The 12,060-nt window shown below is 45.1% G+C and overlaps 1 protein-coding gene across 2 annotated transcripts in view; it reads left to right on the plus strand.

Moving 5' to 3' along the window:
• Window positions 1-7,597: 7,597 nt before the first annotated feature.
• LOC132335828 (uncharacterized) overlaps window positions 7,598-12,060 on the plus strand; it is a 34,648-nt gene continuing 30,185 nt past the window's right edge. Inside the window, exon 1 of one of the 2 annotated variants that reach the window (XM_059862747.1) lies at window positions 7,598-7,748. In XM_059862747.1, the coding sequence (XP_059718730.1) occupies window positions 7,713-7,748 (36 nt within the window). In that variant the 5' untranslated portion in view covers window positions 7,598-7,712. Of the gene's footprint in view, window positions 7,749-9,786; window positions 9,943-12,060 lie in introns of those variants that run through there. The other variant, XM_059862748.1, reaches the window with a different exon arrangement.

The following is a 12,060-nucleotide window of genomic DNA, read 5'->3' on the forward strand; positions in this document are numbered from 1 at the left end:
GATCTGATTCAGCACTTGTGCAACATGAACTGCTTGACTACTGACTTAATTCAGGAAAAAATCTCTTCACTAATTTTCACTGAAACATGAAGAGATCAGTCATTATGATAAAGAGCAGAAACACACTTTGGGAAATTTTCTATGATTATACAAAATTATTAAAAAAATATATAAATTTATATAAAATTATCTCTCTTTCATTATTATTAAACTCAAAAAAATCTGGACTTAGGAGCCTCACAAGAACCTGGCAGGTGAGGAAACCAAAGCAAAGACACAGGTGGAGAAGTTCTGTCCAGTGAAATGCTGTGTTTGTCTTCACTGTCTTGAGGTAACAGCTTTCCAAGAGCAATTTTTGTCCTGTCAGAGTCGCAGGCTTCAGGATCCCTTGCAATACCAGGTATTGGATGTAATAATGGAAAGATTTCCGTGGTCTTCCTCCAGGAAGTTGCAGTTCCTGCAGCTCCCAGTCGTGCCCATAGCTAATTATGTTCCTTTTCAGTCTGAGGCAAGAATGAATCTGACATCAGCTGAGGTCAGAGGAAGTTAAATTTGTCTGCACCACCTTGCTGGTAGAGTAAATCCTCCCCTCACCCAAGGAGCTGAATCCCTGCTGCAGCCAAGCCCCAGGAGTTTGCATCCCTTGGGATGTTATCCACTGAATTTTCCTTCAGCCCTGCCAAACTGCCATTAGTGAGGAGAAGGAGCACGAGATCCTGATTGCAATGAGGGGGCTTTCAGATGGAGATTTCTGTAATTTCAGCCAGTTAAAAGGTTAATTTAAACAGCCTCAACTTTGGGACATTTTGGACAATTTTCCTTCTCATCCCTGCGTAAGAGGAGACAAAGCAGAGCTGATTGCAAAACACTCACCAGCACCTGCAGGTGCTTCTCCTGTGAGAGGGGTTGGAAGTGCCTGGGGCTAATAATGCTCAGAGTCAGTTCTGTTCCTCTCATTTGCAGAGTGAGAGACAAACAGACGTGATTGATCCAGCTGCATTCTGCTCTTCAGCTCCATCAGGGCCAAATATCCCTGGAATACCTTCCTCATCTCCCTGGAAGCTTCACAAATCTCCTTGCCCTGTGCTGCTGGGGCTGAGGCATGGGTGGATTTGGCATTTTCAACCCCCCCTGCTGCTGCTGCTCATTCCTGGACCAGAGAGAACAGAAGGATTTTGGAGGCTGGCAAGCTTTAAAGATGATTTTACTGAGCTGTGGGTGCTGTGGGTGGATGGACATTGGGACAAATGGTTCTGCTAATGCTCAAAGCTCCTCAATTCGTTGCAGTACTTGCAGTCCAGTGTTGCTGCTTACCAGACAAGAAGGACAGAAAAAAGCCCCACAGCCAGACCCAATCCTTTAATTTTATTTACCAGCTAGGTCTAACTTCTGCCTTTCTTTTTGTGTGTCCTATGGTCATAAAAATTCCAACTTTGGTGCTTTTATCTGCATTGTTTTTGCCAGTGACTTCCAGGACTGAGAGAGGCTGGTTATTTGTTATGGTTTGGGGATGACAAGGAATTTGCTGCGCTCCACAATGTTGCTCCTCAACAATAAAATGGGATTTAAATGCTCTTCAGGTTTAGAGAAGTTGGTTTTCTTCCAGATTCTGCAGTTTGCAAAGCAAGCCAGCTGTTTTGAGTCATGTCAGACTACAGGGTGTCAGTACAGAATATTTTCTGTCAGAAGCAGAGCCACCTTGATTTAGAAAGCAAAATAGATTTGGAAAGCCAATATGATTCATGTAACCTCTCATGAATTTACTATGGAAAACAGAAGTGACAACTAGTTATTCTGCCATTTCTCTCCTCCTTTTTATTTCCATTTGAAGTTTACAAGGTTCTTTACACATCTTTGAGTCTAATGATATCCTATAGTTAGGTGTTTCTGAATAACACATTTTCCTGTTTGGCACAAAAGGAGAAGCTGAGGTTAAAGTTTTGTTTGCTCTGAATATTGTCTTGAAAAGAAAAGGGGTTGTCATGAAAAGGTTACATCTGTCACTCGTCCTGCACCACTCCTGATGGCAGAAATAACAGACTTGCAGCTGATTTCACACTTTTGTGGCTGCTTGGAAAGTTCCTGAAATGTTTTGCAGCCTTGCTCTTGCAGGCCAGTGCCTTGGAGGATGCAGGTGCCAGAAGCTGCAAGCAATCAAGCCTGACCTGAGGAGCTCCCTGCTGCTCAGGAGGGCTTGGTGTCCCTGCTGCACAGCCTATTGCAGAGGGGCAGAGGGACCCTTCCATCCCCTCCTACTCCTCCCCACTCCCCTCTGTGACTCTGTGTTCCTGGGAGTCATGAATTCTTGTTGTAGATAAATCTGTCTTGGTTTGAAAAGGCAGATTTTTATAGAAAAGGCAGGAGCCTCCCTTGAAATGGAGAATGTAAACCCCCCTCTCTCCAAATTGTTATAATTTTGAAATTAAGGGGCTCTCAGGGAAAGATGTGGGGATAGAATGCACACCCCCAGCCACACCTTGTAACCCAAGCCAATAAATGTTCCTAGATGTAATATCCAGAGATCGTTTCACTGAGGATTTTCTTGGTTTGAGCCATGCCAGCTTGAAAAGCTTGTGTGGAAGGAGAGCCTGTGTGCTAACAGGGTGTCCAGAGATCTGTCACTGCTGTAATTCCTCCCCTGCCTCGTGGGGTGTTGCTCCTTCCCTGCCAATTAAGGGTCAGAATCCAGCTTTGAGCCCTGTGCAGTGCAGAGCTGAGATCCAAAGCCAGGTGCATCATCCCTGTTCCTTCACTACAGGACAGGGTTTTCCTCTCAGTGTGGTTCTCCTTTCCCTCTCACTCCTTGAAAAGCAGAGCAGGAAGCTCATTCAGCCTGGGATCTGAGCCTCATGTTTCCTCCTCTGTAGCAGGACAGGGATTTTTCTGGAATTTTCCTTAATTTCCCGGTGAAGGGGGAAGTGAGGAGAGAACACAGCCAAGATGTGCAGACTCCCCCTGCTCTTCCCATTCCTTAGCAAAGGGCCTGGTGATAAAAAAGAGCCAAGAGCCTGAATAACTCAGTGAAACTGAGGCTGGAATTTCCAAAAGCTCTCAGTAACAAGCTCTGGCTGGCAAACATCGGTGGCTGAGGTTTGCTGAGAGCAAAACCACAGGGGAGGGCACAGCTGAGTGCTCCCTCCATTGTAAAACAGAGGATAAGGAGGAATTCCTGCCAGGCCTGGGCTCAGTTCAGCCCTTGCCAGTTCTGTGCCCTCGGGGCTCTTCCCCCAGCCCCGAGCCAGAGTGCTGCCCACAGGCAAGGTGGATTTCCATGGATTTCCTCCTTTGAGCAGGGCCAGCACTCCCAGGAGCCATTCCCTGGCCAGGTCACTGGGAGTCCCTGGTTTCTGACTCATTCAAACCCACAAACTCTTCAGAGCTGTTGCTTTAGGAGGCACTCTTTAGCAGGCAGTCCCTGGTGCCACCTCGTGTCACAGGGGAGCTGTGGAGCTCTGGGGAGCTGCCCCTTCCTCCGGGCAGTGGAACACCGAGGGTTGGACTTCTTGGCTCTGGGGGGCAGCATCAGAATGAACCAGGTGAGATCACCAGGGAGCTTCAGAGGGTGAGACTTCTGCATGAAATGAGTTTGAAGCAGTAGAAAAAATTAATTAAATTGTGAATTGGCACTTTGGCTTTGCCTGGAACTCTTCCAGGCCAGGCTGGACAGGGCTTGGAGCAGCCTGGGATAGTGGAAGGTGTCCCATGGCAGGGGATGGAACGAGATGAGCTTTAAATTTCTTTTCCAACCCAGAGATTCCATGATTCCATGATTTCCTCAATTGCTGTTTGTTGCTCACAGTGAGGAGCCCAAAGGAAACTGCTCAGGTAGATGAAGAATTGTTATTTTTGGACATGTGTGGGCTGTCCCTTTCCTTGATGCTGACCATGAACCACTGCCAAGGGCAGAGAGCTGCTGGGAACATTTTTGTTGTTCAGAATTCAGCAGCTGAGTCCTTTGTGCATTATCATTCAAGGGAATTACAAATAGCTCCATTGCTAATTGCTATTTGCTTTATTTGTGTGTCAAGCTGCCTCTGTGCTTTGCAGATGCATTGTACAAAAAAGTGAAGAATAAGAAAAGAAGCAAAAAAAAGACACTTTAATCAGTGTACCAACTTGTTCATTGTAATGAGCAGATGTATTTTCTCTACCTCCAAGTTCCTGCTTTAATTTATTTTCCTTTTATGGATTCTCCCATTATGCATTCAGAATACTGAATTAATAAAAAAATTAACTCATGTTGCCCCCAAAAAATTAAAGCTCACATTTTATGGGAAAATATTTCTTTTATGGCACATCTGGTGAAACATATCAAAGTTTAAATTTTCTTCATGAGTGAGAGTGCTGCAAAAATGGGCAGAATTTGTGCTGAGCATCACTAGATGTCACCCTCGACCTGAATTTAGTTTCACAGAAGTTTTACTTTTAAATTTCTCATCTTCTGTTCTCACACTCCTCCCCTCTTTCCCCCCCCTTGCATTTAATGCATCTTCCAGTTCAGTGCAGCACAAACTGTCGTGCATCAATATTTTCCTTGCTTAAAACCAGAATCAAAATTGGGCCAAATGGAAATTGCTGGGATCTGCAGTACCATCAATTTCTGTGCTAGGTCAGCGCTGAGGAAACAGAGAAAGCAAAACCTCCTGGGGCAGGGTTTCTTTCTTTCTGCCTGGCTGGATTTTGTTCAGATCTTTTTGGAATCTCCACCGTGGGAAATGAAGAGGAATGCTGAGGTCAAACCCCCATAAAGTCACGAGGAGCTTTGACTTCTCTGTTTCAGCACCACTTCCACAGGGAAAATAAAAAGAAAGGGCCCTTGTATAAAACAGGTTGAGGCAGTAATTTCCAGGTGAGGTGAGTTTTCAGGGAAAGGCTTTGTTTTTCAACTCTGAAATTCCTTGTGAGAGCGTTCCAGCCCTGCTGGAACATTCATGCTTGAGTGAGAGGCAAAAATGTGTTTATGAAGTTCATGCTGTATCTCTGTATTTATTTAAAGAATCATTTCATTCAGCTCTCATTTTTTTTAAACCTGAAATAACTTATTTTATGATGTTCTTTTCTTAGGTATGCAAAGGTTTGGGAAAATTCTTGAATGAAATGGAAAAGAGAGTTTTGCCTATTAAACACATATTTAGGTTGACTAAAAACATGCTGGTCATAGATTTAGGTTTTTTTTTCTTTAACTTCCACAAAAAGCACAAAACAACGAGTCCACGTGGGGTTATCTGATATTGGAAAACCCTTTGGGGTTTAGAATTTCAGGGAGCAAGCAGGGAATTTAATTTCTGGCCTGTGAGGTCACTGTGAGATGACAGAGACCAGGAGGTTGGAGTGGATGCTCACAGCTTGTGGCTGGAAGGAAGCCTGGGAAAGGGTGTTCAGAACCTCTGGGAATAACTCTGAGAGAATGCAGTCCTTTCAGCCTAAAACCCGTGAGGTTTAAGGAGAGAACTGGGATTCTTCAGCCTGGAGAAGCTCTGGGTGAGCTCAGGGTGAGCTCAGGGTGGCCTTGCAGGGTCTGAAGGAGCTGCAGGAAAGGTGGGGAGAGAGGATTTCCAAGGGAGGGAGGGACAGCACTCAGGGAATGGCTCCAGACTGCCAGGGAATAGGTTTAGGTTGGAGATCAGGAGAAAATTCCTCCCTCAGAGGGTGGTGAGGCCCTGGCACAGGGTGGGAAGGGTCCCAGGCCAGGCTGAGCAGAGTTGATGTTTTTTCTACAGCAAAACTTGCGCTGCTGGTCCAAAACATTCACCTGGCACAAAGAGTTCCTGTTCCTCCAGGGTGGTCCCAAGGCCTTTCCCCCATCATTTCCATCCCCTCTGCAGGGTGCTCTGCTCCTGCAGGGAATTCTCCCGTGTTTGCTGCAGCTCCTGATTCTGGCATTTGTTGGAATGCATCCACCGAGAGCAAAGAAAGGGAAATTACACCAGAGCCCTGATTCAAGGCAGGGGTAATTAAGGGCTTCAGATTAATTGAAAATGCTTGCTCCAAGAGCAGCAGTTGAGCTGCTGTGATGAAGTGCTGGCTCCCAGCCTCTGTGGCCTTGCAGGACGTGCAGGCAGCAGAGGGGAAAGGACCCTCTCAGGTCTCTGCAGAACCCTTGTGAGAGGATCCTGTCATTTCCCCACCCTGAAATGCTCTGTGCTGCTGTAATCATGATAGAAAGAGAAGTTCCTTGGGATTCTTTAATTTCAAAAGAAAATCCTTGTTCCTCAAAGGCTGAGCATTCTAAGGGGGAACAGGCCAGCACTAGAAATGTGATTCTGAGTGAATTAGTTGTTATTTTATTTTAACCAAATGGCTTCAGATAGCTGTCAAAGAAATGTGTTTCCCATGAATCCTTTTTCTAGTTTAGTGAAAAATTTCCATCTGGAGCACTCAGAATTGAGGGCACTGAGAGAGAATCTTTTATTAAATATTTCTTTAGAAGACCTGGATTCAGTCAGGCCCTGTTACATTATTGGCTGTGTTAAGCTATCACTCCATCAAAGACTTACTTTAAATCAGTTCAAACGATTAAACCCTGGTTATAGCAGCAAGTATTGACCTTCCATTTAATTTCCAGTGCCTCGAGTGGCCTGGCAGAGCTCCTTCCTAATCCTTCTCTCCCACTTCTTGCTGCAGAGCTCAGGCACTGATGGGGGGGATTTGTACCTGTGGGGCTGAGCCAGAGCCCACCCTGAGCTCAGGGTGATCCAGTGCCCCCTGCTCTGCCCTGACCCCTCAGCTGCCTGTCTTGTTTCTGTTAAAAAGCTGTTTTTAGAGCAGCAGAGGAAGGAGACCCGTCATCAACCCCAAACCTTTTCAATTCCTGTTGCTTCTTAAACACTCTGCTTTGCATTGACGCTTCAGAGCTTTTGATTTTCTCCTCTGCCTCTGCTTGGGGGAGAAGAACTTTCAAACTGTGACGAGTTTCACCTTCCAGCTGTGTCTCCTCAGAACTTTCAGTCTCCACATTGGTTCTGACACGGGGCTGTGATGTTGCAGGAAGGTGGGCAAAGCCAGGTGTGTTTTCCCTGCAGCTGCTGAACAGTTCTGTTCAGGGCTGGGGTTTGATTTCAGGAATGCTTTGCTGGCAATTCCCTCTCCTAATCACAATTCTCTCCAGCAGCACAGACAGCAAAGAGAAAGTTTAAAATGCTGTTTATCTTTAGAGGAATCTTGTGCATTAAGCTTCCCCCCTGCAGTGTGCAGCTGCCCGTGCTGGAGTTTGGAGATGGGTTAAAATAAAAAACATAAAAACACTGCTGGGAACGTTCAGCATTGTGTGTGGGGCTCCTCAGGCAAACTTCCTTAAATTTAGCATGGAATTTATGTGGGAACTGACACATGTTGGGTGTTCAGACAGATGCAGTGTAATCCATCATAATCAATAGTAATAAATCATCATTGCAGTATCCAGGGCTCAGTGATTTCAGGAAGGCACTGGAACATAAATGTCAGTTCAGGAAAAGCAAACAAGCAGCTTCTACAGGTTTTTGGTCTTTCCACAGAGCTGCCATAAGGAAGCCAAGCATCATTATTATTTCTTTCAGTTCTCAGCATAAAAGGAAGTAACACTTAATAAAAGCCATTGGCTGAGAGATTTCATAAGAGAGAGAGGCAGAGAGAGAGAGGAGCAGCACGCTGTGGAGGAGCAGGTGTGATTCATGAATAAACTGCTCTCTGGCACCCTGTAGGACACTGATGAGACAAATAGCATTTCCCCAGCCATGGATAATACCAGAACAGCAGACACTTTTTCACAGGTAAAGCACAAAGTGTTATGGCTGGTGTGGAGGTGCTGCTGGCTGTGCACAGCTGAGATGGTTTATCAGGAGCTGGGGGTGACTGGGTGCTTTGTGGGCGAGGGATTTGCAGCAGGTTCTGGTGAAATGGACTGATAATACCAGAACAGCAGACACTTTTTCACAGGTAAAGCACAAAGTGTTATGGCTGGTGTGGAGGTGCTGCTGGCACAGCTGAGATGGTTTGTCAGGAGCTGGGGGTGAGTGGGTGCTTTGTGGGTGAGGGATTTGCAGCAGGTTCTGGTGAAATGGAATGTTGTGTGATAGGAGCTCAGCCTGCTCCAATACATCACAGTGTTTGCAGAAGGGCTGCAGGAGACAGTATTTTCTGTGCTTTACTCTTGAGAAAGTTGAAATGTGCACAGTTTTCCTGATACAAGGAGAGGAAATCAGTCTTTCCCCTGCTGTGCTGGAGAGGATTTATTAACACTTTATATTATCTGTGCTAAAAATTTCCATAAGGTAATTGGAGGGGAGAAAAAGTGCTTTATATTATAGGCAAAAGCAGTCTTTTGATAATCCCACTGGGACCTGAGGTGATTGATATGCCAGGATTGAATATACACCAGCTTGCAGCACTGGGGGTTTGTCTGAGTGCCTGCCACACACAGAGATGTGGAGCATTCTGCTTGCTTCAAAATTTGGGAGCACCTGGAGAAATGAGTGCTGGGAATCTCCTCTGTGCCTGGGAGAGATGATGGGATTGGCAGAGGGAAAAGAACAGTCAGGGAAAAGAGGAATTAAGGGAGAGAGAAATCAGGGAAAAGAGGAATTAAGGGAGAGAGAAATCAGGGAAAAGAGGAATTAAGGGAGAGAGAAATCAGGGAAAAGAGGAATTAAGGAAGAGAGAAATCAGGGAAAAGAGGAATTAAGGAAGAGAGAAATCAGGGAAAAGAGGAATTAAGGGAGAGAGAAATCAGGGAAAAGAGGAATTAAGGGAGAGAGAAATCAGGGAAAAGAGGAATTAAGGGAAAGAGAAATCAGGGAAAAGAGGAATTAAGGGAAAGAGAAATCAGGGGAAAGAGGGGTCAGGGGAAAGAAGAACAGTCAGGGAAAAGAGGAATTAAGGGAAAGAGGAGTCAGGGGAAAGAGGAATTAGGGAAAAGAGGAGTCAGGGGAAAGAGGAATTAGGGAAAAGAGCAAACAGGGAAAAGAGGAATCAGGGGAAAAAACAGTCAGGGAAAAGAGAAATCAGGGAAAAGAGCAGTCAAGGGAAAAAGGAATTAAGGGAAAGAGGAATCAGGGAAAAGAACAGTCAGGGAAAAGAGGAATCAGGGAAAAGGAATCAGGAAAAAGAGGAATCAGGGAAGGAGCAGTCAGGGAAAAGGGGAATCAGGGCAAAGAGCAATCGGGGCACAGGAGGGTTGTGTTGTGCAGGTCTGAGCTCCCCTGGCTGGCCAGGGGTGAGGGCTGGGGAGGATGCAGCCCTGCTTGCTTGGCTCCCCTTGTTCCCCAAGTGTGAGAGGTTTGCTGGGCCAGGCTCTGGCAAACCCCAGAGCAATCCCAGACCAGGAGGAAAACAAAACCTATCGATGGCTTTTTGGTCTGTCTCAGGGGAAAAGGGCAGGGGCTGCTCCTGAACATTCTGAAAGTTCTCCAAGCAGAGGCAGAGGGAAAAATCAGAATGTCAGGGGTGGGTGACCCAAACACTGAATTCTTGAGCTTGCCACACATCAGTTGCTCCACCTGAAGTGCCATGAGATGGCAGCTCCCACCTGGCACTGCTGGAGGAGATGCTGAGGGGCTGCCATCCCTTTGGGGCTGGGAGGGCACCAGCCCAGCCCTGGCAGGGCTGCCCCTGGCCCGGGTGTTTCTGCCCTGGCACAGACACCCAGGCAGCTCAGGGATCTCTCATCTTCCCTCTTGCACGGCTGGGGCCTCGGGGGCAGCACAGGTGGGGAAATAATCAAATGTTGGCTGCCAGAGAGGGCTCCCCAGAGCCAGAGCAAACAGGAAACCACGGCCAGGTGGTGCCACTTGTCACTGGCTGTCCCCCCCAGGAAAGCACATGCACAGAGCTCAGCACCAAAACACCCACAGAGACAAACTGTGCCTGAGAAAAACGAGATTTAAACTTCTTGTGAACTCCTTTAAAAGCAGACTTCATGTCTTCCTGAGGCTTTTCATCTGAGAGCTGCCAAGATCGTGGTGCAAGGTCAGACCCTTTTGCTTTTCCACCCTGCTTTACTTTAATCAACTGCTTTAAAGTACTTTATCCCCCTGGATTTCCCCTACAATTTTCATTAGACTTTGTCTTAAAGGCCACCTCTCTTAGATGATTGATTTTTTTCCCTATTTTTATTTATTTTTTTTTATTTCCCTGGTCTTTTTTAAGGTAGCTTAAAGTGGATTTCCACAGTATACTTACCAAGGCATCAAGTCTATTTAAATATTTTCCATATTTTCTGATGTGTGGATTCATGAAGGAGCACCCAGGCTCTGCTGGCCTGAGGCACAGGGCTGAAGCACAGCCTGAGGCGTGTCCTCCTCAGCACCCAAACCAAGTTGAATTTCCTGCTCCTGAGCCCTTTGGGGCTCCTTGTTCCATTCTCAATATTGCCCAAATTCCTTTGAGATTTTGATGCTGTTGCAATCAATCTCTCTGTACCTTTACCACTTTTATTTACAAAAAAATATATTTCATTGTCATTTATTTCTTTACCAGTAAGAAATAAATTACAATAAAATATATTTTTATATACCAGTAAGAAATAAATTACAATAAAATATATTTTTATATACCAGTAAGAAATAAATGACAATAAAATATATTTTTATATACCAGTAAGAAATAAATGACAATAAAATATCTTTGGGCTCCTCCTGGAAGTGGCAGAATGAATACTCCCAATATTCATTCTCCTGGGAGCACAATGAATATCCCCAAGCCTTTTTTTGAACAGAAATTATTTTCTGACTTTAAGACCCAGCTTAAATAGATGTCCAGGTAGCTGATCCTGAGGAATCTGCCTGTTTGGAAAAAACAGTGTATTTTTAAAGCATTGAGAACAGAACAAAACCATTTATAGAGACCAGGATCACATCCTGCAGAGTCTGTCAGGGTTTAGGAGGAGATGGACAAGGAGAAATTCACCTCAGTGTTTTGCTGGGATGATTTATCAACAACCCAGGAAAAGCCAGGTCAGAAATGATCCATCAGCAGATGGATGCTCGTTGGGTTTGGGTTTTTTTGTTTTGGTTTTTTTTTTTTCTTTTTTTTTTCTTTTTTTTTTTCTTTTTTGCAAGCTCCTAGTCCATGTTTTGATTAGAACACAATGAAGGGTTTGTTCATTAAATGTCCCAGCTAATTAACAGGAAGCTCGTGGAGCCCCTGGATCCTCAGTGAAAGGTGCATGAAATCAGAGCTGCTTTCCCTCTGTCTCACCTCACACCTCCTGCTTAGCAGGTGTTAATGTGATTTAACAAACCTCCAGCAGGATGAAATCTCTTCAGCATTTAGCAATTTCAGCAGCCCAGACTGAATCTTTCTTTTACAAGACATGAGGGGCACAAGGTGAGATTGTGAGCAGAAGGATGCATGTTTTTCTCCAAAGAAATTAGATGTGGCTGTTAAGTAGCCCAGCAATCTTTGCTTCTTCCCAAAATTAATCTGACTCTCGTAGTAATAAGCAAATGTGATAATCCTTGATACTTCTTATCACTGTGGATTATTTTAATTCCCATCACTGAGGGCACAGAAGGTTATTTTAGTAGCAAACTGAAATACTCCTGGAAGAGCCACCTCCTTTATTCCATTTCAGTGCATTTTGCAGCAGAGCATTTAAGCTGTCCCTCAGAACACCAAGAAACTGCTGGGTGATTCACACTGAAGGACTGTTTTGAAATCAAGGCTAATTTAAAATTTAAAATACTCAGGCCACAGACTGTGGTGATGCTGAGGCTGGCTCTGATGAAGCAGCAGTGGTGCCTGAAGGAGATTTCCAGGAAATATCCCTGCCTTGGAATAAAAGCTCACAGGCTGGGTGGAGTTTTCCAACATTTTTCCATCTCTGCCTGCCCCTTCCCCCTGGAAAAGCAGTGGAGCCTTCAGTTCTTTGCAGCCTTGCACTGAATTAAAGTGCAGAACAGGGTTAGACACGGGCCCAAGCATTTGTTTAATTCTTCTTAAGGATGTTTAGTGGTGGGAGACTCCATAATTTTCCTTGGATGGCTCAGTGTTATCCTTCTATTTTCCAAACATCTCAGCAGAACCTCTCTTGCTGTAATTTCTCTCTCTTGCTGTAATTTCTCTGTTTTGCTGTAATGTAATTTC

The sequence above is a fragment of the Haemorhous mexicanus genome, chromosome 18, assembly GCF_027477595.1.
Source record: "Haemorhous mexicanus isolate bHaeMex1 chromosome 18, bHaeMex1.pri, whole genome shotgun sequence".
NCBI classification, from domain to species: Eukaryota; Metazoa; Chordata; class Aves; order Passeriformes; family Fringillidae; genus Haemorhous; species Haemorhous mexicanus.